Source organism: Salmo salar, chromosome ssa01 (assembly GCF_905237065.1).
Source record: "Salmo salar chromosome ssa01, Ssal_v3.1, whole genome shotgun sequence".
Lineage (NCBI taxonomy): Eukaryota > Metazoa > Chordata > Actinopteri > Salmoniformes > Salmonidae > Salmo > Salmo salar.
Genome location: NC_059442.1, coordinates 110,760,282 through 110,779,764, shown reverse-complemented (window position 1 = coordinate 110,779,764; position 19,483 = coordinate 110,760,282). Strand labels below are relative to the sequence as shown.

Genomic DNA, 19,483 nt, shown 5'->3' with positions numbered 1-19,483 from the left:
TCTACCCTCTCCTTTAGGTTTATATCAGAGTATTGTTGGTGATGTAGCTCAGTCTCCTTTAGGTTTATATCAGAGTATTGTTGGTAATGTAGCTCAAGTCTCCTTTAGGTTTATATCAGAGTATTGTTGGTGATGTAGCTCAGTCTCCTTTAGGTTTATATCAGAGTATTGTTGGTAATGTAGCTCAGTCTCCTTTAGGTTTATATCAGAGTATTGTTGGTGATGTAGCTCAGTCTCCTTTAGGTTTATATCAGAGTATTGTTGGTGATGTAGCTCAGTCTCCTTTAGGTTTATATCAGAGTATTGTTGGTGATGTAGCTCAGTCTCCTTTAGGTTGTATATCAGAGTATTGTTGGTGATGTAGCTCAGTCTCCTTTAGGTTTATATCAGAGTATTGTTGGTGATGTAGCTCAGTCTCCTTTAGGTTTATATCAGAGTATTGTTGGTAATGTAGCTCAAGTCTCCTTTAGGTTTATATCAGAGTATTGTTGGTGATGTAGCTCAGTCTCCTTTAGGTTTATATCAGAGTATTGTTGGTGATGTAGCTCAGTCTCCTTTAGGTTTATATCAGAGTATTGTTGGTGATGTAGCTCAGTCTCCTTTAGGTTTATATCAGAGTATTGTTGGTGATGTAGCTCAGTCTCCTTTAGGTTTATATCAGAGTATTGTTGGTGATGTAGCTTAGTCTCCTTTAGGTTTATATCAGAGTATTGTTGGTGATGTAGCTCAGTCTCCTTTAGGTTTATATCAGAGTAATGTAGCTCAGTCTCCTTTAGGTTTATATCAGAGTATTGTTGGTGATGTTGCTCAGTCTCCTTTAGGTTGTATATCAGAGTATTGTTGGTCATGTAACTTAGTTGTGTCCCAAATGGCACCCTATTCTTTATAAAGTGAACCCTATGGGCCCTGGTCAATAGTAGTGGACCATAAAGGCAATAGGGTGGCCATTTGGGATGCAGACAAAGGTGGCAAATGGCACTTTGAGCCTGTAGGCGTACATTATCTGCTTCCAGAGTGGTGTCTCCTTCTGCCTGTCACGCCACAAGGACAACAGTGGCTCAGCATCTGCCATGTCGTGCCTTTAAATTCCCCAGAGGGGAGAAATCATGTGTCAAAAGGTGCAGCTATGGTTTATGTGGCTTTCACCTGTCTTCAGCACCCAGATACTTTGCTGTCGAGACCACTGAGCTATGATTGAGCCTGTTGAGAGTGCAGTTTCATGTCCTGACGTTGGGAGGCAGTTTAGGACCAATGAAATGAAAACCTGACATAAACTTCCATTTTAGGTAACAGGGACTTGAAGTAAATAATTCTATAATTATCCATCTATGTTGGATTTGTTTATAAACTATCCATTGTCAGTCATTTTGTTGATCACATACAGTATACATCACTATATTTCTAACTATTCAACAGAAATCACATCAGAAAGGATTCAGAGATTCACCTCCCAAATCTTACAAAAATTGCAGGAGAGAGGCTATTTGTAAAGTAGTACAGAAAATGCAAGAGGTTTTGGGCCCAATGCCTTTAATAGTAAAGTGCTCAGCCTAGGAGAAGTACATTCATGTTCACTATAACGTGCAATATACTAAAAACAACTAAAGTGATGGAATAATAATGGCAACAATATACTCATAGAAAACAATCTAACGGTGAGAATTCAAGTATACACACAGAACTTCAAGTAGCATACATGTTGTTTTATAAACACCAAAATAAAGACTGAGAATAGAACATTGACTGACACATTCTTTGAAGTGATTTACAAAGTTCCCATAGGATAAGGTCGTGCCTGCATCCCAAAATGGAAGACTATTCCCTATATAGTACACTACTTTTGACCAGAGAGTCTGTATGAACCCTGGTAGAAAGTAGTGCACTATATAGGGTGCCATTTGGGATGTTTGCCTTGGTGGTGTAGGTTGATGGGACAAATAATATACATTCTACAGGTTCTGAGTTGAAATAATACAATAGGTAACAAAGGTCCCATAGCAGTTTCATAAGAGATATTAGTAGTTATTGTGTCTATGTTAATCGATATATATAGTATTTTAAAGGTTTATAGACCGCCGAGAGCCGTGTACATCAGTATACCTTTAGCAGTAAAGTAGCACAGAACCCTTCCTTCATAACAACCCTGTTTCTAAATCCTGTATTTATCTACATAACGCATAAACACATTCATTTTCACTAATTATCCAATGAGTAACATTACTTACCAATGAGTAACATTACATCCGTCAAAATCGAAACGAGAAATATGCTTCGTTAAGAAACTATTAAGAGAAGATAACAATTTCTCTCAGTAGTGGAATCACCCCCTAAAGAGAGACTTGCATCCCAAATGGCTCCCTAATCCCTGTATAGTGCACAACTTTAGACCAGAGCTTTATGGGCCCTGATAAAAAGCTCTACACTATAAAAGGAACAGTGTTCCATTTGGGATATAACCAGAGTTATTTCTTCCCGCTAGTCTCCTTGTCCTGCTTCATAGATCATAGCTACAGGATTTATATACGCAGCAACTCTGATTTTGGCAACATAATCCCATAAATATTGAACCCTTTTCCACTGTCTCAGGTCTCAATCCGTTCCATTTTAGCAGATCTGCGATTTCAATATTCAAGCAATTGTTCACAATGGAACATAAATGTATGATACTAGATGCATTTCTGACAATAACAGTTGATGGACAGATTATTAGATGATAGTTCTCTATGGTGTCGCTAGACGCTGTTCTTCAGAACAGCGAAACAGAACGCTCTCTTGCTTACAAAACAGAAAAGAATGAAGCAATAATTCACATATTTAAGACAAAAACTAGCAATCTCACCACTGTACCACCCCCCCACCTCCCACTCCCCAGATCCACATGGGGACAATACAGACAGAAATCCATGCCCCGAAATCCCCAAATCTTTTGCTGTTAGGAGACAAAGATGATTGTGTCCCAAATGGCACCTGATTCCCTATTTAGTGCACTACTTTTGACCAGAGCCCTATGGGTGTCCCTATGAGACCTGGTCAAAAGTAGTGCACTATAAAGGGAATAGGGTGCCATTTGGGATGCAAGCCTCAGCCATCATCCCTGTAGTTGTAGGCCAGTGGATCCATCCTGACCAGGCTCTCCGTTTGGGTTCAGTTCTACCAGATGTATCCTCCGTCGTCTGCCTCCCCCTCTTCCTCCTCCTCCTCCTCCTCCTCTTCTCCGTTCTCCTCCGCCTCCTTCTCTTCCTCATCCTCCCATCCCACACCACTCCCAAAATCTCCGGAATATCCCACCAGCTCATCTGGAACGAGGGATGAAATGAAAAGAGTATTTCTCAGTTAACAATTCCTATGATTTCATGTGACAAAAGACTTCAGGTAACATACAGTAGGATGTTTGTAGGTAGTTAATACTGGTACATATTGCAGTCTCTCCTTGTCCATCCACTGGTTTCAGGGTAAGGAAAGAAATGTGTATTATAGATTTCAAATTAACTATCCCTTTAATACTGATGAAATTCAAACAAACCACACTGCGCCGCCGTGGCCATCCCACTGTTCTGGACTGTTCAGTACAGTGTGATGTCCACACAGTGCATTTGTTTCAATCCTGGTCTTATTAGAAGACCAAAAGCCATTTTGTTTTAGTCCCATACAGCCCTATGGCCCTATACAGCCCTATGGCCCTATACAGCCCTATGGCCCTATACAGCCCTACGGCCCTATGGTCCTATACAGCCCTACAGCCCTACGGTCCTATACAGCCCTACGGTCCTATGGCCCTAGACAGCCCTACAGTCCTATACAGCCCTACGGCCCTATGGCCCTATACAGTCCTACAGCCCTACGGTCCTATACAGCCCTACAGCCCTACAGCCCTATGGTCCTATACAGCCCTACAGCCCTACGGTCCTATACAGCCCTACGGTCCTATGGCCCTAGACAGCCCTATAGTCCTATACAGCCCTACGGCCCTATACAGCCCTACACAGCCCTACGGTCCTATACAGCCCTACGGTCCTATACAGCCCTAGACAGCCCTACAGTCCTATACAGCCCTACGGCCCTATGGCCCTATACAGTCCTACAGCCCTACGGTCCTATACAGCCCTACAGAGCTATCACCCTATACAGCCCTACGGTCCTATACAGCTCTACTGCCCTATACAGCCCTACGGCCCTATACAGTCCTATACAGCCCTACGATCCTATACAGTCCTATACAGCCCTACGGTCCTATACAGCCCTACAGCCCTATGGCCCTATACAGCCCTTCACAGCCCTATATAGCCCTACAGTCCTATAAAGCCCTATGCAGCCCTACATCCATATACAGTCCAATACATCCCTATAGCCCTATACAACCCTATAGCCCTATACAGCCTTACAGCCCTATACAGCCTTATAACCCTACAGCCCTATAGCCCTACAGCCCTATAGCCCTAAACAGCGCTATACAGCCCTATAGCCCTATACAGTCCTACAGCCCTATACAGTCCTACAGCCCTATACAGTCCTACAGCCCTATACAGTCCTACAGCCCTATACAGTGCTATACAGTCATACAGCCCTATTCAGCCCATAATACTGATTGTATTATATAACCACCAAGAAGTTATTCACTACAGTCCTATAGCGTGATATTCTAAAGCAATTGTACATGAGAGGGTGTGCCAAATAACTTTTTTAGCACAGCTGTGCTGCGGTCATAGTTAGGAGGCGAAGCAAAGTGCTGTAAATGGAGTTTGAAGTGGAGGGAGTACAGGGCTTAGCGTGTCTCTAGAAGAGGCAAAAAAGAGATTTCGGCTTGAATATTTTCTGAAGAAGTTGAGTAATTGATTAAGGGAGGAGGATTGCTTTAAAGCAGTATTCAAATGCATAGGATGTAGTGATCATAATATAGTAGCCATATCTAGGAAAACAAAAGTTCCAAATGCTGGGCCTAATATAGTGTATAAGAGGTCATACAATACATTTTGTAGTGATTCATATGTTGATGATGTAAAGAATATTTGCTGGTCTGTGGTGTGTAATCAGGAGCAACCAGACGCTGCACTTGACGCATTTTATGAAATGTGCTTATTCCAGTTACTAATAAGCACGCACCCATTAAGAACATGACTGTAAAAACTGTTCAATCTCCTTAGATTGATGAGGAATTGAAAAATTGTATGGTTAAGAGGGATGAGGCAAAAGGTATGACAAATAAGTCTGGCTGTACAACTGATTGGCAAATGTACTGCAAATTGAGAAATCATGTGATTAAACTAAATAAAAACAAAAATAAAATATACTATGAAACACAAATAAATTATATAAAGAATGATAGTAAAAAGCTTTGTAGCACCTTAAATGAAAATTTGTGAAAAAAGGCAAACTCAGCTCCATCATTCATTGAATCAGATGGCTTGTTCATCACAAAACTAACTGATATTGTCAACTAATTTAATGACTTTTTCATTGTCAAGATAAGCAAACTTAGGGATGACATGCCAGCAACAAACGCTGACACTACACATCCAAGTATATCTGACCAAATTATGACTGACAAGCACTGTACTTTTGAATTCCGTAAAGTCAGTGTGGAAGAGGTGAAAAAATTATTGTTGTCTATCAACAATGACAAGCCACCAGGGTCTGACAATCTGGATGGAAAATTACTGAGGATAATAGCAGGTGATATTGCCACTCCTATGTGCCATATCTTCAATTTAAGCCTACTAGAAAGTGTGTGCCCTCAGGCCAAGAGGGAAGCAAAAGTCATTCCGCTACCCAAGAATAGTATAGCCCCCTTTACTGGCTCAAATAGCTGACCAATCAGCATGTTACCAACCCTTAGTAAACTTCTGGAAAAATTGTGTTTGACCAGATACAATGCTATTTTACAGTGAACAAATTGACAACAGACTTTCAGCACACTTATAGGGAAGGACATTCAACAAGCACAGCACTTACACAAATGACTGATGATTGGCTGGGAGAAATTGATGATAAAAAGATTGTAGGGGCTGTTTTGTTAGACTTCAGTGTGGCTTTTGACATTATCGATCATAGTCTGCTGCTGGAAAAACATATGTGTTATGGCTTTACACCCTCTGCTATAATGTGGATAAAGAGTTACTTGTCCAACAGAACACAGAGGGTGTTCTTTAATGGAAGCCTCTCAAATATCATCCAGTTAGAATCAGGAATTCCCCAGGGTAGCTGTTTAGGCCCCTTGCTTTTTTCAATTTTTACTAATGACAAGCCACTGACTTTGAGTAAAGCCAGAGTGTCTATGTATGCGGATGACTCAACACTATACACGTCAGCTATTACAGCAACTGAAATGACTGCAAAACTTAACAAAGAGCTGCAGTTAGTTTCAGAGTGGGTGGCAAGGAATAAATTAGTCCTAAATATTTCCAAAACGAAAAGCATTGTATTTGGGACAAATCATTCACTAAACCCTAAACCTCAACTAAATCTCGTAATGAATAATGTGGAAATTGAGCAAGTTGAGGTGACTAAACTGCTTGGAGTAACCCTGGATTGTAAACTGTCATGGTCAAAACATATTGATACAACAGTAGCTAAAATGGGGAGAAGTCTGCCTTCTAAAGATTCTGACATTTCTTGTCCAAATATTTATATATTCTTAATTCCATTCCTTTACTTTAAATTTGTGTGTATTGTTGTGAAATTGTTAGATATTACTTGTTAGATATTACTGCACTGTTGGAGCTAGAAACACAAGCATTTTGCAACACCCGCAATAACATCTACTAAACATGCGTATGTGATCAATACAATTTGATTTGATGTAACAACACTATCAACAAGGCACGTCCTACAGGCCATAGTTTTGTCGCACCTGGACTACTGTTCAGTAGTGTGGTCAGGTGCCACAAAGAGAGACTTTGGAAAATTACAATTGGCTCAGAACAGAGCAGCACGGCTGGCCCTTAAAAGTACAAGGAGAGCTAACATTAAATCTCTCATGGCTCAAAGTAGAAGAGAGATTGACTTCATCACTACTTGCTTTTGTAAGAAGTGTTGACAAGCTGAATGCACTGAGCTGTCTGTTTGAACTGCTGGCACACAGCTCTGACACTGACATAGCCTAGTGGTTAGAGTGTTGGACTAGTAACCGAAAGGTTGCAAGTTCAAATCCCTGAGCTGACAAGGTACAAATCTGTTGTTCTGCCGCTGAACAAGGCAGTTAACCTGCTGTTCCTAGGCTGTCATTGTAAATAAGAATTTGTTCTTAACTGACTTGCCAAGTTAAATAAAGGTAAAAAATAAAAAACACCCATGCATACCCCACCAGAGGTCTCTTCACAGTTCCCAAGTCCAGAACAAACTATGGGAGGCACACAGTATAACATAGATCCATGACTACATGGAACTCTATTCCATATCAGGAAACTGATGCAAGCAGTAGAATCAGGTAAAAATACACCTTATGAAACAGAGGGGATTGTGAAGAGACACATGCACACACACGTACATTGTAATATTGTTGTATGGTGGTATTATACATTCTGTATTGTAGATATGTAGTGGTGTAACAATGTTATATGATGTACTGTTTTATATTTTGTTTTATATGTAAGTGCTTAAATCTGTCTGGACCCAGGAAGAGTAGCTGTTGCCTTGGCAACAGCCAATGGGGCTCCTTAATAAATACAAATGGGAGGGAAAGCATTTCCCTACACTCGCATTTCGCTACACTCTCAATAGCATCTGCTAACCATGTGTATGTGACCAATAAAATGTGATTTGATTTGAAAGTGAGAGGAGGTTGAAAAGACTGAGGGAGGTTTGAATCTATTGAAGCTAGCAATAACAATGGAGAGGGTATTCAGAGGAAGATTGAGGTCAAGTTCAAACAGAGTGAGCCGGACGCCAGTTACAGTTCTGGAGGTGAAGGCGTAGATGGTGTTGTGAGGATCTCGGAGCCCGAGCCTTGCATTGATGGACATGGTTATTGATCAAAATAAGTTTGGTCCAATGGGAGTGAGCGTTGAACCAGGCCTTTTGGCTGATTCATGGGTGGTTTCAGTTTGGGTGGAAAAGATGGTGGGTGCTGTTGAGTCGGTGAAGGTAACCCGAAGTGGACTTGTGTTTCTTCAGATCAGAGGGAGCAGGGCACTCCGTGCGACGCAACTTGGGGAAAGACCTGTATCTTGCTTTACGCTTAGTTACAGGGCACCATTAAAGGGAGTGATTTCTGGGGTAGCGTTAAGTTTGGAGGTGGAACAATTGAAATGGAAGATTCCTGGTGTTGGTGACGCTCGTCGTTTGGTGCGACGTTGACCCGGTGGTGAGCATGGTGAAACAGAGGAGTCACCGTTAGTCCTTTTGAGTTTTGAACACTGGAGGTTGGTGGTATCAAATACATCAAACACATTTGTTTCCAGGTGTTTGATGCCGTTCCATTAGCTCTGTTCCAGACATTATTATGAGCTGTCCTCCCCTCAGAAGCCTCCACTGGTTTGGAGTCAGAGTCTCTAGCCCACAAAGCCATGTTAGGATATATCAGGTATCCTGTTAGAGCTTCTGTTCTGAATCCACTGCTCTGTTTCAGGTGTAACGTTTATGGCCATGTCACAGCAGTGTATAGGACGGAGATTCCAAGATGTGGGAAGTGTGCAGGAGGGCATGGTGAAAGAGGATTGTGTCGTTTCGGTGGATTAAGTTGTGTGTGTTAACTGTTGGGGTGTCTATGATGCTGGGGATCGGAAGTGTCCGGTGCGAGAGAGGCAGATTGAGGTGGCTTTGAGTCAGAGTAGTACAGAAGATGTTGTACGCTGAGGCAGTGAAGCAATTAGAGAAGGAGGGGTCAAAGGTGAGGGATCCTGAGAGGATTCCAGTAAATAGTAGATCTGTGCCAGAACAGAAGGATCGGCCAACGAGTGATATATGCTTCAGTAAGGTTGGCTTCTTAGTGTTTATAGCAATGGTTATCAACTGTACCGCAGAAATGGAACGTAAATCACAGAGAATAGATGTTGTGGTGGCAGCTGCAGAGATGTATTTGGATATACGAGATTTGACTTCAGAAGAGTTACAGGGTGTGTTGTCCCGTCCCCCCAGGCCGCTGGCAGGGTGCAGGAGCAGATAGGATCAAAGTAGTGGAATGGGGTAGTGGGTTTTAATGAGTGTAGGGTTAAGTTGGTTAGGGTAATTCAAATATATGTATATCTTTATTTATAATATTTCCCGGTTCCCCTTTCCCATTTTGTAAAGTGTAGTGGATCTATACTATAGTTCCGTTGGGGACGGTAATGCTACATATTGGATACCAACCGCTGTTAAACCTCACAGAAGAAGAGGAGTCCTGTAGAGCAGCATAGCCATGCTAAAAAAGTATTTTACACAACCTTGAGTGTACAATTAAGCAATAAGGCCCGAGGAGGTGTGATATATGGCCAATATACCACGGCTAAGGTCTGTTCTTATGCATGACGCAAACCTGGACACAGCTCTTAGCCGTGGTATATTGGCCATATATCACAAACCCTCGAGGTGTGTTATTGCTATTATAAACTGGTTACCAACGTAATTAGAGCAGTAAAAATAAATGTTTTGTCATACCCGTGGTATACGGTCTGATATAAAACGGCTTTCAGCCAATCAGCATTCAAGGCTCGAACCACCCAGTTTATAATTGCTTTTCTACAACGGGTGACCAATTAAATAAAAACCGTTATTTTGATAAATGTATTCATAGGCTTCTATTTCATCCCTCAACAAAAATATAGGCCCAGTCCCGACACATCTATGGCTGCTAGCCAAGCCGGCTGGCCGTTCATTCTGGTTAGGTTGACAGAGACGCGACCCAGTCGTTAAGTCTTTTTGTTCTGTATCTATGGACGAGACCCAGTCGTTAAGTCTTTTTGTTCTGTATCTATGGACGAGACCCAGTCGTGTTGTAAATGTTCCGTTGCCATGCTGGCTGGCTAACTTCCAGTCACATCAAACAGTGAAGCCAGAATAACAGCAAAGTATCTGCATGTCGTTTGACCTGTTTTTATATGAACATTTCTTTGCATATGTCCATAAAAATGATGCTGATTCATGATTTCGACTGGCTGAGAAAAGATGTCTGTCTCATCCTGATACGTTAATTCATTCTCAATAGGATAGTGGAAATCAAATTTCAATATCCAAACAATGTTGCAAATGTCCAGAGACAGACAGAAACGTTTGTACAAATCCCCCTGTTGTTGTAAACCAAATGTTAGGCTAGAAGCAAGGGGATATAATGTCTAGATGCTTTTTACAGTGGACATCACGTTAATGAAGGAACACTGGATGCACAGGCATTTCTCATAGGCTGACCCATACTAAACAGGTTTTTTAGCGTGGCTTAGAACGCGTCTCAACCAATCACAATGCCTTCTTTTTGTTATTCTATAACCACCAAGGAGCTCTTCACTACAGCCCTATCAGCTCTTACCACAGTCAGGGTTGCCATGGATTCTGGAACCCATCATTTCTCCCCCGTGCTGGTCGACACACCAACACTCTCCCATGCTCTGGTCACACTGCAGCTGCCTGTAGTAGCCGTCCTCATCGCAGCTGGGGATGTACATGCCTGCAAAAAACACACACACACACACACACACACACACACACACACACACACACACACACACACACACACACACACACACACACACACACAGTGTTGTTAAATATGTATGCACTGTGCTGCGGAGCTCTCTGCGCTGCCTCACACCGGTGGAAGAGATAAGTGGTGCATAAATGAAAAACGTCAGCGCAGCTTGTAGACCTGTGAGGAGACTCAGTCCAGAAAGGAAGGAGAGGTAACAGAGGAGGAGCTGTCTGTTGGAGAATGCCAGAGAGAGCGAGAGAGAGACAAGGTGAGGGAAAGGGTATAAGAGAGGGAGAAAGACAGAGAGGGAGACAGAAAGAGAGATGAGAGGGAAGAATAGAGGGAGAAAGAGAGAGAGAGGAAGAGAGAGGGACAGAAAAAACAGGGAGGCGAGAGAGTGAGCGAGACAGAGAGAGAGGGTCAGAAAAAACAGGGAGAGGCGAGAGAGTGAGAGAGAGATGGACAGAAAAAACAGGGAGAGGCGAGAGAGTGAGAGAGACAGAGAGAGGGACAGAAAAAACAGGGAGGAGAGAGAGAGAGAGAGAGGGACAGAAAAAACATGGAGGAGAGAGAGAGAGACAGAGAGGGACAGAAAAAACAGGGAGAGGAAAGAGTGAGAGAGACAGAGAGAGTAGTAGTATTAGTAGTATTTATTAGGAACCCCAATGAGCTGCTGCCAAGGCAGGGGCTACTCTTCCTGGGGTCCAAACAGGAAACAACACATAAAACACACAGCACTACATTACAATGTAGTCATTTAGCAGACGTTCACATCCAGAGAGACCCACAGCTAGCACATTCATCTCAAGATAGCCAGGTGACACAACCAGGCATCACATACCACTACATAATACAATACAAAGTCCATCAAAACGTCTGTGTGTCTCAAAGAGAGAGAGACGGGACTCAAGTCTGCTTTATTGAGCCAGGCCTTTATTCAAGATGCATTAATCTAATTATACATTTACTCATGCATGTCTCTCTATGCCGTGATAGTGTCATTTTAATCTATATATTTTCTCAGCTACAGTTGAAGTCGGAAGTTTACATACACTTAGGTTGGAGTCATTAAAACTCATTTTTCAACCACTCCACAAATTTCTTGTTAACAAACTATAGTTTTGGCAAGTCGGTTAGGACATCTACTTTGTGCATGACACAAGTAATTTATCCAACAATTGTTTACAGACAGATTGTATCACTTATAATTCGCTGTATCACAATTCCAGTGGATCAGAAGTTGGTGTAACTAAGTTGACTGTGCCTTTAAACAGCTTGGAAAATTCCAGAAAATTATGTCATGGCTTTAGAAGCTTCTGTTAGGCTAATTGACATACTGAGTCAATTGGAGGTGTACCTGTGGATGTATTTCAAGACCTACCTTCAAACTCAGTGCCTCTTTGCTTGACATCATGGGAAAATCTAAATAAATCAGCCAAGACCTCAGAAAATGTATTGTACACCTCCACAAGTCTGGTTCATCCTTGGGAGCAATTTCCAAACCGCCTGAAGGTACCACGTTCATCTGTACAACAACAGTACGCAAGTATAAACACCATGGGACCACGCAGCCGTCATACCGCTCAGGAAGGAGACGCGTTCTGTCTCCTAGAGATGAACGTAATTTGGTTAGAAAAGTGCAAATGAATGCCAGAACAACAGCAAAAGACCTTGTGAAGATGCTGGAGGAAACATGTACACAAGTATCTATATCCACAGTAAAATGAGTCCTATATCGACATAACCTGAAAGGCCGCTCAGCAAGGAAGAAGCCACTGCTCTGAAACCGCCATAAAAAAGCCAGACTACGGTTTGCAACTGCACATGGGGAAAAATATGGTACTTTTTGGAGAAATGTCCTCTGGTCTGATGAAACAAAAATAGAACTGTTTGGCCATAATGACCGTCGTTATGTTTGGAGGAAAAAGGGGGAGGCTTGCAAGCCGAAGAACACCATCCCAACCGTGAAGCATGGGGGTAGCAGCATCATGTTGTGGGGGTGCTTTGCTGCAGGAGGGACTGGTGCACTTCACAAAATAGATGGCATCATGAGGGAGGAAAAGTATGTGGATATATTGAAGCAACATCAAGACATCAGTCAGGAAGTTAAAGCTTGGTTGCAAATGGGTCTTACAAATGGACAATGACCCCAAGCGTACTTCCAAAGTTGTGGCAAAATGGCTTAAGGACAACAAAGTCAAGGTATTGGAGTGGCCATCACAAAGCCCTGACCTCAATCCTAAAGAAAATGTGTGGGCAGAACTGAAAAAGCGTGTGCTAGTAAGGAGGCCTACAAACCTGACTCAGTTACACCAGCTCTATCAGGAGGAATGGGACAAAATTCACCCAACTTATTGTGGGAAGCTTGTGGAAGGCTACCCAAAAAAGTTTGACCCAAGGTAACAATTTAAAGGCAATGTCACCAAATACTAATTGAGTGTATGTAAACTTCTGACCCACTGGGAATGTGATGAAAGAAATAAAAGCTCAAATAAATCATTCTCTCTACTATTATTCTGACATTTCACATTCTTGAAATAAAGTTGTGATCCTAACTGACCTAAGACAGGGAATCTTTACTAGGATTAAACGTCAGGAATTGTGAAAAACTGAGTTTAAATGTATTTGGCTAAGGTGTATGTAAACTTCCAACTTCAACTGTATGTCTATGCCTTGATAGTGTCATGTTAAAATAGTTGACAGTCCTGTGACAGTTCCCCCTCTGTTTCAGCCTCCTCCCTTCAGACCAACTGTCAAACACATCTGCCACTTTACATAAACACTGTAGCGAGGGGGCGGAGTTACAAATGCCCCGCAAAATAAAGAGACGAGACAAGGAATAAGACATTTTAAATCCCAATGGGGAACTAACTTAAAACTGTCTTCAAATATTTAAAGCCTGTTTTTGATTTGGTTCCTCCTTATCCTCAGTTGGTACCCATACTGCACCATACTGTAACATACTGCACCATACTGCACCATACTGTAACATACTGCACCATACTGCACCATACTGTAACATACTGCACCATACTGCACCATACCCCACCATACTGCACCATACCCCATCATACTGCACCATACAGCACCATACCCCACCATACTGCACCATACCCCAACATACTGCACCATACCCCATCATACTGCACCATACTGTAACATACTGCACCATACCCCCCCATACTGCACCATACCGCATCATACTGCACCATACAGCACCATACCCCACCATACTGTACCATACCCCAACATACTGCACCATACCCCATCATACTGCACCATACTGTAACATACTGCACCATACCCCACCACACAGTACCATACCCCACCATACTACACCATACCCCATCATACTGCACCATTCTGCTGTAGGAACATTAGGTATCCTTGAGCAGAGGAGTAAAATCACAATCATGTCACGTCGGCCTGTTTTTGGTTTGGTTCGTTGTCCTTTGATTGGCACCTGTACTGACAGGCCTGCCAATCACAACACTGGAAGGAGAGAGTCTCTGTCTCTGGAGTTGGTTGTGTGAGGGTGCTGTGTGTGGTGAGAGGGTGCTGTCCCTTTTTCTGTTCATTTCTTTCTTATTTCTTTATCATTTAAGTTATTTATTTTAGTGATTACATTGTGGGGTGAGTTAGTGGCTTGGGTGTCATTTGTTTGTTGGGAGTGGGGATTATATCTCACGTGGAGAAGCCACCCCTGTCTTTCCGTCACGGTTTCAGGTGTATGCCTGAGCCCAATGTGACCGTGTAGGATGTTCTCCTCGCTGTGGGAGAAAAGGTTGACTATGAAAATCTTTCAACTGCTTGGTGAATGAATAAAGCAGTGGCTGTGAGGAGGGAGGGAGAGGAGGGAGGGAGGGAGTGAGAGGAGGAGGGAGAGGAGGGAGGGAGAGGAGAAGTGAGAGGAGGGAGGGAGAGGAGGGAGGGAGAGGAGGGAGAGGAGGAGGGAGAGAAGGAAGGGAGAGGAGGAGTGAGAGGAGGGAGGAAATGTGTTTCTGAAAGAGGAGCACCTTGTCAAGCGGATGGTCTGATCAGCATCACAGGGGGAGATCTTTCCCTTGTCTGTTACCTCTGTTGATGGTTCTGATCAGCATCACAGGGGGAGATCTTTCCCTTGTCTGTTACCTCTGTTGATGGTTCTGATCAGCTTCACAGGGGGAGATCTTTCCCTTGTCTGTTACCTCTGTTGGTTATCTTTCGACAGGTGGATTTATTTTGGTCTGGTCAACACTGGACACGAGCAGCAGTATTACAACTCCGTTTGCATGAGGTGGGCCAAGGGCTGGTGGACATTGTCTCCAGAGTGACAGCTTTCCGTCTACAAGCTGCACAGAGACTTCTGTACCAGCAGGGGGTGTGCTGGAGAGATACTGCTTGGGCTGTTCCGAGGAGAGCAGGGGACCTTGGGTAGGACACTGGCACTTGTTCCTGTTGGATATGGAGCAGGTTGATATGTCAGTCATTACTCTGTTCTACCGCGCTGTGCTATGAGCGTGTTCACAGAGATGTTTCACAGCCAGGAGCATAGCTAATGGAGGAGTCACTGTTTCACAGCCAGGAGCATGGCTAATGGAGGAGTCACTGTTTCACAGCCAGGAGCATGGTAAGAGTACTGTTTCACAGCCAGGAGCATGGCTAATGGAGGAGTCACTGTTTCCCAGGAGCATGAAGGATTGTAGGAGCAGAATGTCACAGCCAGGAGCATGGCTAATGGAGGAGTCACTGTTTCACAACAAGGAACATGGCTAATGGAGGAGTCACTGTTTCACAGCCAGGAGCATGGCTAATGGAGGAGACACTGTTTCACAGCCAGGAGCATGGCTAATGGAGGAGTCACTGTTTCACAGCCAGGAGCATGGCTAATGGAGGAATCACTGTTTCACAGCCAGGAGCATGGCTAATGGAGGAGTCACTGTTTCACAGCCAGGAGCATGGCTAATGGAAGAGACACTGATTCACAGCCCAATCCTCCAGACCAGAGTGCTGACCAATGCCATCTTGCAGGCCATAGCGGGGTTCAATAAGTTGGGTGACCTGCAAGAAGAGGATGGATGGAAATCTGCCAGCGACATGTCGGACACTTCCTCCATAAAGTCAACCAGGCCGCTGCAGCAGGAGGTGGAGGAGGTCCGTGCTGCACTACCGGGCTCGTTCAGAGAGCTGCCGGGGAGAAGGCAGACACTGGACCGTCTAACCACGAATGACACTGACCTGCCTCCTTTCACCATCGCTGCCGCTGCAGGGGAACACCAGGAGGGTGAGGGAATGATGCTATCGTTCAAGACTCCAGAGCCGGGGGCCTTTTCCACAGCCAGCTAAAAAGCTCTGTACACGGTGTCTGTGAAGACGACTCAGGAAGACCATCTGCATGGGCTGAGGGCAGCGAACGGGCTGGTAGGGGAGGTTGGGACCAGGTTCTTCTCTGAGAGGATGTTGGCGCTCCCTGTATAAGCCTCTCATTGAGAAGCGTATTGCTGATCTACAGTGGAGGATCATTCACAGGGCTATCGCAACAAACAGATACGTGTCGCACCTTAATCCATCAGTGGGGAGGGGGTGTCTGTTCTGTGGGGAGGGGGTGTCTGTTCTGTGAGGAGGGGGTGTCTGTTCTGTGGGGGAGGGGGTGTCTGTTCTGTGGGGAGGGGGTGTCTGTTCTGTGGGGAGGGGTTGTCTGTTGTGTGAGGAGGGGTTGTCTGTTGTGTGGGGAGGGAGGGGGTGTCGGGGGGGGGTGTTGTGTGGGGAGGGGGTGTCTGTTGTGTGAGGAGGGGGTGTCTGTTCTGTGGGGAGGGGGGTGTCTGTTCTGTGGGGAGGGGGTGTCTGTTCTGTGGGGAGGGGTTGTCTGTTGTGTGGGGAGGGGTTGTCTGTTGTGTGGGGAGGGGTTGTCTGTTGTGTGGGGAGGGGAGGGGGTGTCGTGTGGGGGGGGGGTGTCTGTTCTGTGAGGAGGGGGGTGTCTGTTCTGTGAGGAGGGGGTGTCTGTTCTGTGGGGAGGGGGTGTCTGTTCTGTGAGGAGGGGGTGTCTGTTCTGTGGGGAGGGGGTGTCTGTTCTGTGGGGAGGGGGTGTCTGTTCTGTGGGGGAGGGGGTGTCTGTTCTGTGGGGAGGGGGTGTCTGTTCTGTGAGGAGGGGGTGTCTGTTCTGTGAGGAGGGGGTGTCTGTTCTGTGGGGAGGGGGTGTCTGTTCTGTGGGGGAGGGGGTGTCTGTTCTGTGAGGAGGGGGTGTCTGTTCTGTGGGGAGGGGGTGTCTGTTCTGTGAGGAGGGGGTGTCTGTTCTGTGAGGAGGGGGTGTCTGTTCTGTGGGGAGGGGGTGTCTGTTCTGTGAGGAGAGGGTGTCTGTTGTGTGGGGAGGGGGGTGTCTGTTCTGTGGGGAGGGGGTGTCTGTTCTGTGGGGAGGGGGTGTCTGTTCTGTGAGGAGGGGGTGTCTGTTCTGTGAGGAGGGGGTGTCTGTTCTGTGGGGAGGGGGGTGTCTGTTCTGTGGGGAGGGGGTGTCTGTTCTGTGAGGAGGGGGAGACAATGTAGCATCTGTTTTTTTCTTGTTCCATGCTGGTAGGGGTGTTTTCTGTCCTGGGTGGGTGGTGTACAGGCCTAGGGTTGTGGCTGACTCTGGACCTATCCTTTGGAGGGTCTAGGTATAGAGTAGCCAACAGGAGGAGGGTCTAGGTATAGAGTAGCTAACAGGAGGAGGAGGAGGGTCTAGGTATAGAATAGCCAACAGGAGGAGGAGGGTCTAGGTTTTGAGTAGCCAACAGGAGGAGGAGGGTCTAGGTATAGAGTAGCCAACAGAAGGAGGGCCTAGGTATAGAGTAGCCAACAGAAGGAGGGTCTAGGTATAGAGTAGCTAACAGGAGGAGGAGGAGGGTCTAGGTATAGAATAGCCAACAGGAGGAGGAGGGTCTAGGTATAGAGTAGCCAACAGGAGGAGGAGGGTCTAGGTATAGAGTAGCCAACAGGAGGAGGAGGGTCTAGGTATAGAGTAGCCAACAGGAGGAGGAGGGTCTAGGTATAGAGTAGCCAACAGGAGGAGGGTCTAGGTATAGAGTAGCCAACAGGAGGAGGGTCTAGGTATAGAGTAGCCAACAGGAGGAGGGTCTAGGTATAGAGTAGCCAACAGGAGGAGGGTCTAGGTATAGAGTAGCCAACAGGAGGAGGAGGGTCTAGGTACAGAGTAGCCAACAGGAGGAGGAGGGTCTAGGTATAGAGTAGCCAACAGGAGGAGGGTCTAGGTATAGAGTAGCCAACAGGAGGAGGAGGGTCTAGGTATAGAGTAGCCAACAGGAGGAGGAGGGTCTAGGTATAGAGTAGCCAACAGGAGGAAGAGGGTCTAGGTATAGAGTAGCCAACAGGAGGAAGAGGGTCTAGGTATAGAGTAGCCAACAGGAGGAAGAGGGTCTAGGTATAGAGTAGCCAACAGGAGGAGGGTCTAGGTATAGAGTAGCCAACAGGAGGAGGGCCTAGGTATAGAGTAGCCAACAGGAGGAGGAGGGTCTAGGTATAGAGTAGCCAACAGGAGGAGGGTCTAGGTATAGAGTAGCCAACAGCAGGAGGTGGGTCAAGGTATAGAGTAGCCAACAGGAGGAAGAGGGTATAGGTATAGAGTAGCCAATACGAGGAGGGTTTAGGTATAGAGTAGCCAACAGGAGGAGGGCCTCGGTAAAGAGTAGCCAACAGGAGGAGGGTCTAGGTATAGAGTAGCCAACAGGAGGAAGAGGGTCTAGGTATAGAGTAGCCAATACGAGGAGGGTTTAGGTATAGAGTAGCCAACAGCAGGAGGTGGGTGTAGGTATAGAGTAGCCAACAGGAGGAGGACCTAGGTATAGAGTAGCCAAACAGGAGGAGGACCTAGGTATAGAGTAGCCAACAGGAGGAGGAGGGTTTAGGTATAGAGTAGCCAACAGGAGGAGGGTCTAGGTATAGAGTAGCCAACAGGAGGAGGGCCTAGGTATAGAGTAGCCAACAGGAGGTGGGTCTAGGTATAGAATAGCCAACAGGAGGAGGGTCTAGGTATAGAGTAGCCAACAGGAGGAGGAGGGTCTAGGTATAGAGTAGCCAACAGGAGGAGGGACTGCCTAGTAAACTTGGGGCAGACCAGAATGTCAGTGTGGAAGACCAGGAAACATGAGATGCAGGGTGCGGGGAGTACGGAGCCCAGAGCTGTGCTGCTGGGGATGGTTCCGGCTCGGCTGACACTGGATCATGTATACGGGGAGGCTGGTGAACCGTCTGGGGGACTTTGTAGTGGTGTGGGGTGTCAGAGGGGGTACCATGAACGAGGAGGGGGGGGGGCTTGGTTCTAACTTTGTAGTCTGTTGAAGTGAAGTGGGGTTTGTGCTGCTGGTGATGTATTATAAAATAAAACCCTCTCTCTCTGAGCTTGCTGTGGGCTCCATGGGGCTCACCTGAGCACTGCTCTCTAAGCAGCCTGATTAGGCCCTGATCCTGGCTGCTGCTTGTCTGTTTAATGAGCATCCTCCAGTTCCCCTGCTGCTGCAGACACCTTGTTACACAACTACTCACAAACTAGACACACACACACACACACACACACACACACACAAACACACGCCACGGCACACTCCTAACACAATGTGCTCCAGGCACCTTATCAGTACTACACAAGTACACACACACACACACTGTACCTCACTACACAGACACACACCAGCCACAACACGGGCACACGCCAGCAGCAGCAGCTCACACCCGCCCACACCAGAACAGGCTGACGAGTAGATCAGTGGGAATAGACCCTCCACACACACCAGAACAGGCTGACGAGTAGATCAGTGGGAATAGATCCTCCACACACACCAGAACAGGCTGACGAGTAGATCAGTGGGAATAGATCCTCCACACACACCAGAACAGGCTGACGAGTAGATCAGTGGG

The 19,483-nt window shown here is 45.6% G+C and overlaps 1 protein-coding gene across 2 annotated transcripts in view; it reads right to left on the bottom strand.

Annotated features, from left to right (window-relative positions):
* Nucleotides 1-1,513: 1,513 nt before the first annotated feature.
* The window catches only part of LOC106594841 (testican-2), a 108,287-nt gene continuing 90,317 nt past the window's right edge, over nucleotides 1,514-19,483 (bottom strand). For both annotated transcript variants that reach the window (XM_045687504.1, XM_045687501.1), the window contains exons 11-12: nucleotides 10,439-10,576; nucleotides 1,514-3,296 (exon numbers count right to left, since the gene is read on the bottom strand). In XM_045687504.1, coding sequence (XP_045543460.1) covers nucleotides 3,151-3,296; nucleotides 10,439-10,576 — 284 coding nt within the window. In that variant the 3' untranslated portion in view covers nucleotides 1,514-3,150. The remainder of the gene's footprint in view (nucleotides 3,297-10,438; nucleotides 10,577-19,483) is intronic.